Source organism: Haliotis rufescens, unplaced genomic scaffold (assembly GCF_023055435.1).
Source record: "Haliotis rufescens isolate VD_foot unplaced genomic scaffold, xgHalRufe1.0.p SCAF_8, whole genome shotgun sequence".
Taxonomy (NCBI): Eukaryota; Metazoa; Mollusca; class Gastropoda; order Lepetellida; family Haliotidae; genus Haliotis; species Haliotis rufescens.
In genome coordinates, this window is record NW_025964372.1 from 49,203,273 (window position 1) to 49,218,903 (window position 15,631).

The 15,631-nt window shown below is 44.2% G+C and overlaps 1 protein-coding gene across 5 annotated transcripts in view; it reads right to left on the reverse strand.

The window, feature by feature from the left end:
- LOC124115137 (breast cancer anti-estrogen resistance protein 3 homolog) overlaps positions 1-15,631 on the reverse strand; it is a 153,460-nt gene that overhangs the window by 16,689 nt on the left and 121,140 nt on the right. For all 5 annotated transcript variants that reach the window (XM_048389966.1, XM_048389968.1, XM_048389969.1 and 2 more), the window contains exon 4: positions 4,249-4,309. In XM_048389966.1, coding sequence (XP_048245923.1) covers positions 4,249-4,309 — 61 coding nt within the window. The remainder of the gene's footprint in view (positions 1-4,248; positions 4,310-15,631) is intronic.

Sequence of the window (15,631 nt, forward strand, 5' to 3'; positions counted from 1 at the left end):
ATGTCATGTAATCAGTTTGTGATGTCACGAACAATGGATGACGTCATATATTTTCTCAACAGTGAAGCACTGTGACATATCATGGCTTTAACTGACCAATTAGCAGTGAGAATAATTAAATGCCTGCTTACAAACATAAAAATTAATACACATGATCATCCTAGACTTGTGGGTAACAGGAATATATTAACATTTTCTAAACAGATCTCAACATGTCTCTTCAAGCAATTCTATTCTGGATCGCCTCCGTGGTCAAGTGGTAGAGCGTCCACATGGAGAGCGGAAGGTTGTGGGTTCAATCCCCCGCCGCGTCATACCAAATTAAACTGCGGCATGGTATCTCAGTGTGCTAGCACTATAAATCGGCATTAGTACCAGACAAGTGCAAGCAGCCACACACACACACATGCATGCACATGGCTATATAAGTGCAATAATCTTGGACATGACGTTAAACCCAAATCAAATGTGTCCGGGATCCCGGGTAGGTCAGACCACATCCTGGTCCTGTGTCCAGGATCCTGGTAAGTCATACCACATCCTGGTCCTGTGTCCAGGATCCTGGTAAGTCATACCACATCCTGGTCCTGTGTCCGGGATCCCAGGTAGGTCAGACCACATCCTGGTCTTGTGTCCCGGATCCTGGTAAGTCATACCACATCCTGGTCCTGTGTCCAGGATCCCGGGTAGGTCAGACCACATCCTGGTCCTGTGTCCCAGATCCTGGTAGGTCAGACCACATCCTTGTCCTGTGTCCGGGATCCTGGTAAGTCATACCGCATCATGGTCCTGTGTCCGGGATCTTGAGTATGTCAAACCATCCACTAGGGAAATTGTCAGACAACACCAGACAGACGACAACAAGGTTCAAGTGGTTCCATCATCACAAAGTCCTCTAACCAAAACGTTATGTCCTGTGCCAGGTTTATCAGTCAATGATTACCCTAATTATACAAAAAATGTCTCAGTTTCACACAGGGGATTAATTACAAAGTCTAGACTGAGACAGCTGCAAATGGTCAGGGCTTAGTGTATAGCATATTAGACTTGCACAAGTCTCTATGGTAAAAATTATTAGTTTAAATCATAATTTCTAGATTATATAAATAATAACAAGTTCTCCCTATAAGAGACGTCCTTAAACTGTTCGTACTGTCCACCTATCTAGACTTGCCTGTTATAAGGATAGAATGACAATATCATGACTTATCATGCAGTACAGCCTTGCAGCAAGGCTAATAGCGTCATTATGGTCAGTGCTATACATGCACATGTATCTTCTTCATGTGCATGTTTACCTGGGAAACAGTGGTCTAGCCTTTTGTAACTGTATGTTGAACAATTCACTCTATTACAGTGAGTGAGTGAGTTGGGTTTAACACTGCTTTTAACAGTATTCGAGTTATATCACGGCATGTCAGCTTAATGTGGGAGGAAAGCCTGAAGTGATGCAGGTCTCAGATGTTTACCACTTCGGTGAAACCCACGAGCACGGGTATGGTGCTGACAAACCTAGAAACATAATCGGGGCGAACCGGGATTCGAACCCACAATCATAGGTTTCTGGCGTGCCCAAGGGACGCAACTCTGCACAGCGAATCGCGGCGCCTTAAACGACTGGGCCACCCGTGCCCCCCACTCTATTACAGAATGTATTATTTCTATAAACACCAAAGCTCACGTCTAATCCCAGACATAGAACTGTCTTATTCAAATATACATCCACAAAATAGAAAATAATATCCAAATCTAGCCCAGAACAATGCTTAATTTTAGAGCTGAGGCAATCTAGACTTGAGTTGGGAGACGGACTAATAAACCCCCTTTGTAGTCACATATTGTACAGTTGTTGGGGAATCAGTACTGAGAGGAAACCCACCAACCCTTGCATATGAAAGAGTGAGTGAGTGAGTTGGGTTTAATGCCGCTTTTAACAGTATTCCAGTTATATCACGGTGTGTCGGCTTAATGTGGGAGGAAGCCCGAAGTGACGCAGGTCACGGACGTTTACCACTTCGGTGGGGAAACACATGAGCATTAGTATGGTGCTGACAAACCTAGGAACATAACTGGGGTAAACAAGGATTCGAACCCACAATCATAAGATTCTGGTTTGCCCAAGGGACACAACTCTGGAAAGTGAATTGCGTCACCTTAGACGACTTGGCCACCTGTGCCTCCCATATATAAAAGAAAAATATCTAAGTACATCAGTCTGCTTAAACTAAAATAGCCTTTCAAATAAATGTTCCCAATTGCTATGTTTATCGAATCTGTCAGTGAAGTCTAACAGCTAAGAAGGACAGTAGGAAACGTCCTCACTCTCTCAACACGGGCATCAAAGTCATGTCACAAGTACTGTTACATAGACTGTTCTTATACTAAATGAATAGAGTAAATAGACTGATTACAATCTGTTGTGACCTCATCCCCAGATTCCCTGAAGAAACTTCCGGCAAGGCTGTGATATGTTAAGTGTTGGTGTGATAAACTCTTGGTAAATACACCAAACCTGCTTCTCTACACAGATAGACAACTCGGAGCAATCAAGAGTGAATGTGCTTCTAGACACCAGTCTGGAATATTCTTACATATCACACCAGTCAGCAATATTCCAGTATATCACACCAGCCAGCAATATTCCAGTATATCACACCAGCCAGCAATATTCCAGTATATCACACCAGCCAGCAATATTCCAGTATATCACACCAGTCAGCAATATTCCAGTATATCACACCAGTCAGCAATATTCCAGTATATCACACCAGCCAGCAATATTCCAGTATATCACACCAGTCAGCAATATTCCAGTATATCACACCAGCCAGCATTATTCCAGTATATCACACCAGTCAGCAATATTCCAGTATATCACACCAGTCAGCAATATTCCAGTATATCACACCAGCCAGCAATATTCCAGTATATCACATCAGCCAACAATATTCCAGTATATCACACCAGTCAGCAATATTCCAGTATATATCACAGCAGTAAGCACTGTTAAAACAGCAGTCTATAAATAATCAAGACTGCCCCAGACAATCCAGTGGTCGATATCATGAACACACAGACACATTCACTGCATGTGATCTAAGGCGACACACTTTACATACATTTATGGTTTACAAAATTATCAACCAGTGTCAAAACCTACAATCAGAAAATACCAAAAATAGTTACTACGAACTAAAATTAATGGTCCCTTTGAGTTCTTATAACTGTAGTTTAATGTATAAATATACAACTACAAAATTTATACAAATTGAACTGTTGACTTTTCAAATAATAATTGACCAAATGAATTGCATTTAGTGTCAAACCGCTCATAGAAAGAAAAAGCCCTTTCCCTGACATGTTAATACACGCTATTGCTAAAATATGAAACTCTGAAATTTCAAGAGAATGAATATTTATTTATTCCTACTAAACCGACCGACACATAAAGTTTATGTGGGGTAAGTAAGGAACAACATATTGATTTTGACATAGCAAACCTAATGGTCTGCCAAAATATAATAAAAATAAAACGATTAAAAGGAAGTGTGGCCTGTGTGTCAACTATTTGTAGCTTGGGAGGACTATTATTACACACAACTAGAGCGTGTTTACAAACTGTCGCCTACACACATACCGAACACCAAGTGTGACTCGTGTTTCTCATATTTCCTTATTTGTTGAAACTTCCTTGACAAGCATCACAAGATATGTTAATCTGCTAACTGGGCCGCCATGACACAATTATATAACATGTCAGTTCAGAAAAAGGTAATCAAACCATTTTCTACAAGAAAGCATGACCAGATGTATCCAAGATAAAATATGTACAATTACACAAAACTTGCCGCTACACTGAAACTATAAAAAAACTAAAAGTTGATACCTAATTAATATTTTAAGAAGTATTTCATCACACAAAAGAATTCCTCTCACATAAATGAAACCTTTTCAAATCAGAAACTTTCTGCAGCATGTGATACCTATGTTCAAATATTAAAATGCAATTCTGATCAAACAAATTTCCCAAAAACATCAAGTAAAACATCATAATATATCATCACATATCATCATATATCATCACATAATTACAGGAACCCCAGAAAACATCACGCTGCACATTTCAAACATGGGGCCAAAAAACTAAATATGTAACAAATTTCACATTTTTTGTGGATGTGACGAGAGACGTGTAAATCAACACCAACAAAAATATTAACTTCATCAAATGGCAGGTAAACAACTTACTGTAGATGCTGTTGCAGCGAAGATGGAGAAGTCCTGCCACTGATACCGCAGTGGAGCCGGCCTGGAATGAAAGAAAGAGAGAGTTTGGTTACGATGAGGACGCCAGGCGCTGGAGAACCCGACCATTACTTGTTCAGGATACAGATGTCCTATAAGTGGGAAGACTGAAGTACTTCACGGCACAACACTGCACAACGCGGCACAACGCATGCTCTAGCCTTATCTAGAGGGGACGGAGTGGACCAGCTCTCAGTCCAGCTCGCTCTAACAATGTTATTATTAGAAAATGCATAAAGGGTAAGCAATTTTATTACCAGACAATAATGTTTTGCTAAGTGCAACACTGTATTATCAAAGCATAGTAGACTATTGTTGAGTTGCCATAAATGTCTGATTACAGCTCCACAATGTGTATGGTGTGGCCTTTGTGTCTGGGAATAGTACAAAGGCAAGATCAAGCAAATAGGTTTATAGGGAAATTGAGTGGGGTTATTGGAAGTATGCCCCCAGGGGTTGAATCAGAGGGACATTGTACCAATTGACTTGACTTTGTCTCGGCATGTATATCATTGTACACGATGAAACTGTAAAGAAATATTTGTATAGGGATAGAAATACAGATGCACATTCTTTTGTGCAGTGATTCTAGATTTTGATTTAAAAAATATTTTCTTGGAGAGAAAGAACATAGCGGCTAAAGAATTAATTTGAAGTTTATTTTTAAAATGAAGTTTTTAGTCTCTCGATGAACTGTAAAGAAATATTTGTATAGGGATAGAAATACAGATGCACATTCTTTAGTGCAGCGATTCTAGATTTTGATTTAAAAAAAGAATTTCTTGGACAGAAAGAACATAGCGGCTAAAGAATTAATTTGAAGTTTATTTTTAAAATGAAGTTTTTAGTCTCTCTAAAAATAATCTGGGATGTAAATTGAGTTTTCCATAGTTATGTCTGAAGTATGCAGCCTCTGATGAAATTAGGATAATAGGATCAGTACTGAGGTGAACAGCATAGACACTGTTGGACCTGAATCAGTATTGAGGGAAACAGTACATGGGTATAACTGTGTAGGCTCCCTGTGTGCCAGTATACTAGCGTCAAGGAGAAGTGTTTGTCACTGGCACACACAGGATTACTTGTAACTGTAGGGAAGTGAATAGATCTGTGTTGGAAAGGTTAACATTTACAAATTCATGAAACACCTGAGTAAACTTTGATTACTGCCACACTGTCACAGCTGTGTGTTAATGAAAGATGGGATGCAAAACTGAAGCAACAGATTGTCAGTTCACTGTTTTACCCTGAATCCATCATTATGTCGCACGTGAACATGGTTCTAGAGACTGGTTCTATCCCATATCCACAAACATGTGGGAGATTCTAGAGACCGGTTCCACCCTGAATCCATAAACATGTCAGAGATTCTAGAGACCGTTCTACCCTGAATCCATAAACATGTCAGAGATTCTAGAGACCGTTCTACCCTGAATCCATAAACATGTCAGAGATTCTAGAGACCGTTCTACCCTGAATCCACAATTATGTCGGAGATTTTAGAGACCGGTTCCACCCTGAATCCACAAACATGTCCAAGATTCTAGAGACTGGTTCCACCCTGAATCCACAAACATGTCAGAGATTCTAGAGACGGTTCTACCCTGAATCCAGGCGCCTTGTAGTGTAGCCTTGTGTTGGATGAGGGGGTGGTGCCCCTTAAACTGTATGTGGAACCCACGCTGAGTACAGGCAGCTACTCTGCTCCCCACCTTTGACAGCACATCCTGCCCCACTTGCTCATAACAGGGACCATAGTAAAAGGGGAGTGGTAACTTGGCTATAAATTACCTAATTAGACTAATTAGACGCTGTCTCATGGCTCCCCTCGACAGGATGCCCCTTACAGAAGTCTACAGCTTACACCCAATATCACTACACTGCTGGTCGAATTTGCCTTTTTAATTCAGAATGACACATTCAGCTATTATTTTACTCTAAATATATCCACTGCAATACAAACCAGGACATCTAAACCTTAATCTGTGGAAGTGGATATATTTACCAAGTATACATGGGAGAAAGGCAGGATGAGATGATAGCGTAACTGTTGACCTCCTCACAAACAGCTTGGGATGCATACTCCCCAGGGAGCTGAGAATGAAAAACGAATGCACACTGATGCACTGACTGGGGTTATAATGTAGTGCTTTGAACATGCTTTAGTCTGTAGATTTGGTGCATTATAAGTATGCACATCATGAAAGGGTAGAATTATCGAAACTTTACACATTATGTCAGTTTTGTCTGTACATATAGGGCAGTTGGTTAGCCTATTGGCTAAGCAATTGCTCGTCACGCGGAAGACCCGGGTTTGATTCCCCACATTGGTACAATGATGTCCCCCACCTTGACATTGCTGGAATATTGCTAAAAGCGACATAAAGTCATACTCCCTCACAGTCTTTAAACATAACAAAAATTAGTTACTGGTCCTATCAGTAACCATACATACCATTCTATACCTCATCTCCTTGTCTATCACATTTGGTGCCTTGTGTAAAGAGTACAATTTCTGAGCTCCCAATATCTTCATGCTTGTCCAAGCATCATTTCTAGATATAACTTTTCATCGTGTCGGGGGAAAAGCCTGTAGTGAAGCAGGTCTTTGGTGTTCATCACTTTGGTGAAACCCAAGAGACGGACAAGCGCCAACAAACCAGGAATCATAAATCTCGGATTAAAACAACGATAATCTACGGAACACGACTCTGCACGGCCACCCATGCCCCTCTGATGCAATCATAGCAACGGTCAACAAGCTGTTCCTGACCACCAGTAACCATGGAAAATGGGCTCATGCATGGGGTGATGCACACCGGGATCAAGGCTCACTCATTTAGTTGAGGAGTGAGTGAGTGAGTATGGTTTTACCCCGCTTTTAGCAATATTCCAGCAATATCACGGCGGGGGACACCAGAAATGGGCTTCACACATTGTACCCATGTCGGGAATCGAACCCGGGTCTTCGGAGTGACGAGCGAACGCTTTGACCACTAGGCTACCCGACCGCCCTTTAGTTGAGGAAGAGATTGAGTGTCTACTCCCCTTCTTCCTTTGAAGGGGTATTGGGGTAGCCTTGTCACGCCAAAGGCCTGGGTTCGATTCCCAAAATGAGTACAATGTGCGAAGCCCATTTCTGGTGCCCCCTGCTTAGAGACTGCTGGATATTGCTAAAAGCAGCATAAAACCATACTCACTCACTCACTCTTCCATACAACTCTATAACAGAGCGGTCGATTCCCGACATGGGTACAATGTGTGAAGCCCATTTCTGGTGTCCCCCGCCGTGATATTGCTGGAATATTGCTAAAAGCGGCGTAAAACCATACTCACTCACTCACTCACTATAACAGAGGTCTAAAAACCTGTGGTCTACCAAACTGAGACAGTCAGGATGGAAGATTTCAGTGCTAGACCAGGTACACATAATACGGAAAGAAGGCAGGCCAGCGGAAGTCTGGCAGCAGCAATAGCTTATTCTGCAAGATTGTCTGTTATAATCAGTAATTGACTGGATGCACTGCCACCATGGCTAACACAGTTTCTCTCCATTTTGTGTTTATGTAGTGAATTAGACAAAAAGGTCAGTCCGGTAGAAAAAGTTATCAGGTACACGGCTCCTCCCGTGTCATCTGTGTGTGGAGAAGGCGCTGTATCTGGCTGATGAAATGCTGTAAACGTGCGGAGATAAAGAGCTGACGTGCTTCAACGTGTTTCCGAAAAGTTACATATGGTCTACCTCTGGCAGATGCTGATTCAATGCATGTGTCTGCCAAGTGAGTTGATTTGGATAATTTTTATTTCATCTTTCATTAAAATATTTACACGAGAGGATAATTAAAAGATCTAGATAAAAAACCCCGACTAATTACTTCTGTTTTTGTGTGCGTATTTTCGGCTGGAAAAATGGTGAGAAATAAAACGGGAAATTCCAGCACCATAAATCTCAGCAAACTGGAAGGGTGAAGAATGTGAGTGTTTGGTGCACGAGTAGATTGAACACCTGGTGCTGGGTTCCAGCTAGGAAGAACACCTGGTGCTGGGTTCCAGCTAGGAAGAACACCTGGTGCTGGGTTCCAGCTAGGAAGAACACCTGGTGCTGGGTTCCAGCTAGGAAGAACACCTGGTGCTTGGTTCCAGCAAGGAAGAACACCTGGTGCTGGGTTCTAGCTGGGAAGAACACCTGGTGCTTGGTTCCAGCAAGGAAGAACACCTGGTGCTTGGTTCCAGCAAGGAAAAACACCTGGTGCTGGGTTCTAGCTGGGAAGAACACCTGGTGCCTGGTTCCAGCAAGGAAGAACACCTGGTGCTGGGCTCCAGCTAGGAAGAATACCTGGTGCTGGGTTCCAGCTCGGAAGAACACCTGGTGCTGGGCTCCAGCTAGGAAGAACACCTGGTGCTGGGTTCCAGCTAGGAAGAACACCTGGTGCTGGGTTCCAGCTAGGAAGAACACCTGGTGCTTGGTTCCAGCTACGAAGAACACCTGTTGCTGGGTTCCAGCAAGGAAGAACACCTGTTGCTGGGTTCCAGCAAGGAAGAACACCTGGTGCTTGGTTCCAGCTAGGAAGAACACCTGGTGCTGGGTTCCAGCTCGGAAGAACACCTGGTGCTGGGCTCCAGCTAGGAAGAACACCTGGTGCTGGGTTCCAGCTAGGAAGAACACCTGGTGCTGGGTTCCAGCTAGGAAGAACAGCTGGTGTTAGGTTCCAGCTAGGAAGAACACCTGGTGCTGGGTTCCAGCAAGGAAGAACACCTGGTGCTGGGTTCCAGCTAGGAAGAACAGCTGGTGTTGGGTTCCAGCTAGGAAGAACACCTGGTGCTGGGTTCCAGCTAGGAAGAACAGCTGGTGCTGGGTTCTAGCTAGGAAGAACACCTGGTGCTGGGTTCCAGCTACGAAGAACACCTGGTGTTCCTACAGTGAGGTAGAACCACTTGTGTTCCCACAGTGGGGAAGAATGCCTGGTGCTCCCACTGTGAGGTAGAACACCTGGTGTTCCTACAGTGAGGTAGAACCCCTTGTGTTCCCACAGTGAGGTAGAACCCCTTGTGTTCCCACAGTGAGGTAGAACCCCTGGTGCCCCCAGTGAGGTAGAACCCCTGGTGTTCCCACTGTTAGGTAGAACGCCTGGTGCTCCCCAGTGAGGTAGAACGCCTGGTGCCCCCAGTGAGGTAGAACGCCTGGTGCTCCCACAGTGAGGTAGAACTCAAGGTGTTCCCACAGTGACGTAGAATGCCTGGGGTTCCCTCAGTGAGGTAGAATGCCTGGTGTTCCCACAGTGAGGTAGAATGCCTGGTGCTCCCCAGTGAGGTAGAACGCCTGGTGCTCCCACAGTGAGGTAGAACGCCTGGTGCTCCCCAGTGAGGTAGAACGCCTAGTACTCCCAGTGAGGTAGAACGCCTGGTGCTCCCACAGTGAGGTAGAACGCAAGGTGTTACCACAGTGAGGTAGAACGCCTGGTGCTCCCCAGTGAGGTAGAACCCATGGTGTTCCCACAGTGAGGTAGAACGCCTGGTGCTCCCACAGTAAGGTAGAACGCCTGGTGCTCCCACAGTGAGGTAGAATGCCTGGTGCTCCCACAGTGAGGTAGAACGCAAGGTGTTACCACAGTGTGGTAGAATGCCTGGTGCTCCCCAGTGAGGTAGAACACCTGGTGCTCCCACAGTAAGGTAGAACGCCTGGTGCTCCCACAGTAAGGTAGAACCCCTGGTGTTTCCACAGTGAGGTAGAACGCCTGGTGCTCCCCAGTGAGGTAGAACGCCTGGTGCTCCCCAGTGAGGTAGAATGCCTTGTGTTCCCACAGTAAGGTAGAACCCCTGGTGTTCCCACAGTGAGGTAGAACCCCTTGTGTTCCCACTGTGAGGTAGAAAGCCTGGTGCTCCCAAGTGAGGTAGTACGCCTGGTGCTCCCACAGTAAGGTAGGACGCCTGGTGCTCCCACAGTAAGGTAGAACCCCTGGTGTTTCCACAGTGAGGTAGAACGCCTGGTGCTCCCCAGTGAGGTAGAACGCAAGGTGTTACCACAATGAGGTAGAACGCCTGGTGCTCCCACAGTAAGGTAGAACGCCTGGTGCTCCCACAGTAAGGTAGAACCCCTGGTGTTTCCACAGTGAGGTAGAACGCCTGGTGCTCCCCAGTGAGGTAGAACGCCTGGTGTTCCCACAGTGAGGTAGAAAGCCCCTGGTGCTCCCAAGTGAGGTAGAACGCCTGGTGCTCCCACAGTAAGGTAGAACGCCTGGTGCTCCCCAGTGAGGTAGAATGCCTGGTGCTCCCCAGTGAGGTAGAACGCCTGGTGCTCCCCAGTGAGGTAGTACGCCTGGTGCTCCCACAGTGAGGTAGAACGCCTGGTGCTCCCCAGTGAGGTAGTATGCCTGGTGCTCCCACAGTAAGGTAGAACGCCTGGTGCTCCCCAGTGAGGTAGAACGCCTGGTGCTCCCACAGTGAGGTAGAACCCCTGGTGTTCCCACAGTGAGGTAGAACGCCTGGTGCTCCCACAGTAAGGTAGAACGCCTTGTGCTCCCACAGTAAGGTAGTACGCCTGGTTCTCCAGTGAGGTAGAACGCCTGGTGCTCCCCAGTGAGGTAGAACGCCTGGTGTTCCCACAGTGAGGTAGAACACCTGGTGTTCCCACAGTGAGGTAGAACGCCTGGTGTTCCCACAGTAAGGTAGAACCCCTGGTGTTCCCACAGTGAGGTAGAATGCCTGGTGCTCCCGAGTGAGGTAGAACGCAAGGTGTTCCCACAGTGAGGTAGAACGCCTGGTGCTCCCCAGTGAGGTAGAACGCCTGGTGATCCCCAGTGAGGTAGAATGCCTGGTGCTCCCACAGTGAGGTAGAACGCAAGGTGTTACCACAGTGAGGTAGAACCCCTGCTGCTCCCCAGTGAGGTAGAACGCAAGGTGTTCCCACAGTGAGGTAGAATGCCTGGTGCTCCCCAGTGAGGTAGAACGCCTGGTGCTCCCACAGTGAGGTATGCATGTAATTGTGTAACATGACAGGTGCAGCTGAGGCCTCCCTCCCACACTGATGTTTAGACTGAAACACTTAAACAGAATTGGTCACATAAATGTCTTGATAGATGCAGGCAGGCATGCCACCAGCTGACAAGACAGCAACTACCTTCCTACCCAGGCCGGCCTCCACACTCAGGAAACCTGCCACACAACAGTTAAAACATCCAGTCTTGAAAAACTAAATCAGGAACAAATTTGTGCCAAGCATTTATGCAAATGCAACAAGTTTGTAGCAAGTGTGTAGCTCCCTCCTAAATTGAACCTCTGCCAAACTCTGTACCAGACTTAACTGGGGAAAACCAACGATTCATTTAACGATTTACGTTGCAATTAAGTTATTAGCCCACACCGTGTTCAGGACAATACATAATAAAGAGAGAACTTGGCACCAGCTTCCTGGCCCTGTGCACAGGTTCTACTACACCCAATCAGAATCAGTCGTTCAACAAGCAGTTTTCTGTAGACAGCCTTCAGTGCAGACTGAATCATCTGGCAGCTGTGATTGGATAATTTTATGTAAGATTTTTATGTATATGTACATCCATCCAGTAATTAAAACTGAACACGTTTTTCTATATTTTGTGCTGTCATTTTCAACATGATGACTTAGGCTGAATGTGACCACAGATATTTTGGTGCAGAAAGTGAAATTTGGTGCAGAACTGGGGATGGTGTGTTTAGCTTTCTGTACTCGGAAAAAGGGCTGGCAAAGCTAGTCATTTTTTTGTTTTTTATTGCTGGTCTAAGGCCAAACTGTGCACACATGTACAGGTAATTGCTGTTGAATGATTAGTTATTTTTGAAAAAAAATATAATGTTACTATAGATGACATTTGGTTGAGTGTATTGTGAATAGCTTGCAGGTGGTGTCATCATCAGTAGCCTCATTTGAGGTGGTCATCTCAACATCTGGGGAAACATCTACGTGCCACATCATGAGGGTATACACGGCACTATACGTAATCGGGGCGGTCGGGTAGCCTAGTGGTTAAAGCGTTCGCTTGTCACGCCGAAGACCGGGGTTCGATTCCCGACATGGGTACAATGTGATTTGGACCTTGTTTGTTTCTTTGTGTGTCTGTTTGTTTGTTTATTGTTTAATGGTGCACTCAGCAATATTCCAGCCAAATGACGGTGGTCTGTAAGTAATCACGGGTGACAAGCATGGATTGCTGAAAAACAATTGTATCTTGGATCTTCATTAGGGACAAGCATGGATTGATGAAGACCAATTGTATCTTGGATCTTCATGGGGGACAAGCAAGGATTGATGAAGACCAATTGTAACACGGATCTTCATTAGGGACAAGCATGGATTGATGAAGACCAATTGTATCTCGGATCTTCATGGGGGACAAGCAAGGATTGATGAAGACCAATTGTAACACGGATCTTCATTAGGGACAAGCATGGATTGATGAAGACCAATTGTATCTCGGATCTTCATGGGGGACAAGCAAGGATTGTTGAAGACCAATTGTAACACGGATCTTCATGGGGGACAAGCATGGATTGCTGAAGACCAATTCTAACTCGGATCTTCACGAACCTAGCAGTCTAAGGTAATATTATCTGATTATCCACAGATGATCCAGTGTTCCCTTTCTCCGTTCTATTAGGATAAATAACCTAGACCCATCCACTACCACAGCTTCACTTAGAAAGTGACCTCACCATCATCCCACTAATCAGCTACTTCCCTCAGAACAGCCGCTGCACAACAGTGTAATATGATTGGGCAGCTCGCTTCAGCATTACCTTATCAAATCGGACTTACAACACAGCTTTGGCAGCGAGGGGTAACTTACAACACAGCTATGTTAGCGAGGGGTCGAGCGTCACTTACAACACAGCTATGGTAATGAGGGGCGGAGGGTATTTTTCCATGATGCGCAGGATGACAGAGGATTCATAAAACAACCTAACAAATAATGTGAACAGGTCAGAGAAGGTCTATCCTTCCATCTTGCTGCAGAGTTTTGTCAGAAGTACAAGTCAGAGTCTGGCATAACCATAGCCTTGCTCCAAGGCTGTTCTGAAAGAAAAGACCATGGATGTGTAGTGATTCTGTCCTCCTAATAGGCAAGTCTAGATATGTGGACAGTAAGGACTCCAGTCTCTTCTGGGGACAACTTCTTATTTACATAATCTAGAAATTATGATTTTAACTAATAGTTATTGCCTTTCAGACTTGTGCAAGTCTAGCATAACCATTTCTAGCCCCGAGCCCTGTTCATAATCTCGCCACCCTGTACTATTAGATTCAACTCTGAAGCATCCCCCCCTCCCCCCATACCATACTCACTAGATTCAACTCATATTTCACACAAAGGGATGGCCAGAGGGGAAGTGTTTCAGATTCGATTTCGGTTTGAAAGTGACTGTGTTAGCTGGAGTTTCCCAATGCTAATGTTCCTTGACATTATAAAGACATTTTCTAGAACAGCATCTTTCTTCTCCTTTTCTTGTTGCTTGAATAATGAAAATAGTTTTCTGCCTAATATGATCAAGTTAAACTTTGACTACAATAATGTCACCATGGTCACTTTCATGTTTTTCACCCATGCTTGCTGTAAAAGGCGACTATGTTTGCTGTAAAAGGCGACTATGTTTGCTGTAAAAGGCGACTATGCTTGCTGTAAAAGGCGACTATGTTTGCTGTAAAAGGCGACTATGCTTGCTGTAAAAGGCGACTATGTTTGCTGTAAAAGGCGACTATGTTTACTGTAAAAGACGACTATGTTTGCTGTAAAAGGCGACTATGCTTGCTGTAAAAGGCGACTATGCTTGCTGTAAAAGGCGACTATGCTTGTCGTAAGAGGCGACCAACAGGATCCGGTGGTCAGGCTCGCTGACTTGGTTGATGCAAATCATCATATCCCAATTGCATGGATAGATGTTCATGATGTCAATCACTGCACTGACTGGTCCATACTCGATTATTTACAGACCGCCGTCAAATAGCTGGAATATTGCTGAGTGCGGCGTTAAACAACAAACAAACAAATCACAATTGCAACTTAGAAAAAGAAAGATATTTAGGAAGAAAGTATCTCAACTTGAATAGAATTTGTTTTTCGTCAATTCCAATTCAACATTTTTCAACCTAAACAATCAGCCTGCAGCTCAGACCTACTATCCCTTTACCTGATGAGTTATCACACCTCAATTTGACCATATCATTCCACTTTGTTTCAATGCAGTCATGATTCAATGCAATGAATGACTTTTCAATGTCCTGATGGCAGCTGCCACGGCCTAGCTACTGCTCAGTGTTGATCTAAACACTGTTCCGGAGCTTCATAATATTTTTACTCATTCACTTGAAATGTTATCAAAATATGTTAAATCATTCACTCAATATTAATGTCACAAATTGTTCCCCAATCCTGATCTACAGTTAGATAAGATCAATGAGTTCACTTCTTGCATCTGTAACACTGGGTCAGTTTATCAAAACCTAGCTTCCATATTTTGACAGATGTGCAACTTCCTGTTTCGGAAGAAAAAACAGTATATTCAACATAGTTTCACCATTAACTGATGAGAAAAAATAATAATCAAATTTTTTTTCGGTTTCTTCGATGAAGATGAAAACTGGATATGAGATGTGGAGTTCACTCCAGATGCTTTCTGGTTGTTTTACCTCCATGATGAAAGAATGTTCTCCTGAAGTGAATAATTCACTCCAGCTGTGCTTAGTGGTACATCAGAGGCCATCGTAAGTGTATTATAATAAATCCCCCTGGTTTAGTCTCCCGAGCCTGTGGTGGAGGGTACATGTGATATGTTTGTAGGAGCGCAGAGAGAACGTGTTACGTTGAACCGTCAGGTATGTTAGGGGATCTTGGACTATTCCAGAGAAGGTGCATTCTTAGCTCACACATGATAGCCAGCTGTAGTTTGTTCATTTTCTTTTTGTTATGGAAATCAATCAGACTTGGCGAAGAAGCTCTTATCGATGGGAATATATTAGTTTGAATTTGAGTTTGAAGGTCGTTGTATTTCAGACTCTGGATGTAAGGCACAAAGTGGAAGTAGTGTTTGGCATGTAGGTTGTGAAAATTCTACAGGAATTGTTGAGTTGCACAGCAGCCAGACATGTGATCATTATGGTGGGTGGGTCACAGACAATATGACGAGAAAAAATGTTGGGTCACATGACAGTATAGCGGGTCACATGACAATAGACAATATAGCGGGTCACATGACAATATGGTGGGTCACATGATAGTATAGCAGGTAACATGACAACATGGTGGGACATATGACAGTATGTTGGTCACATGACAGTATAGTGGATCACATGACAGTA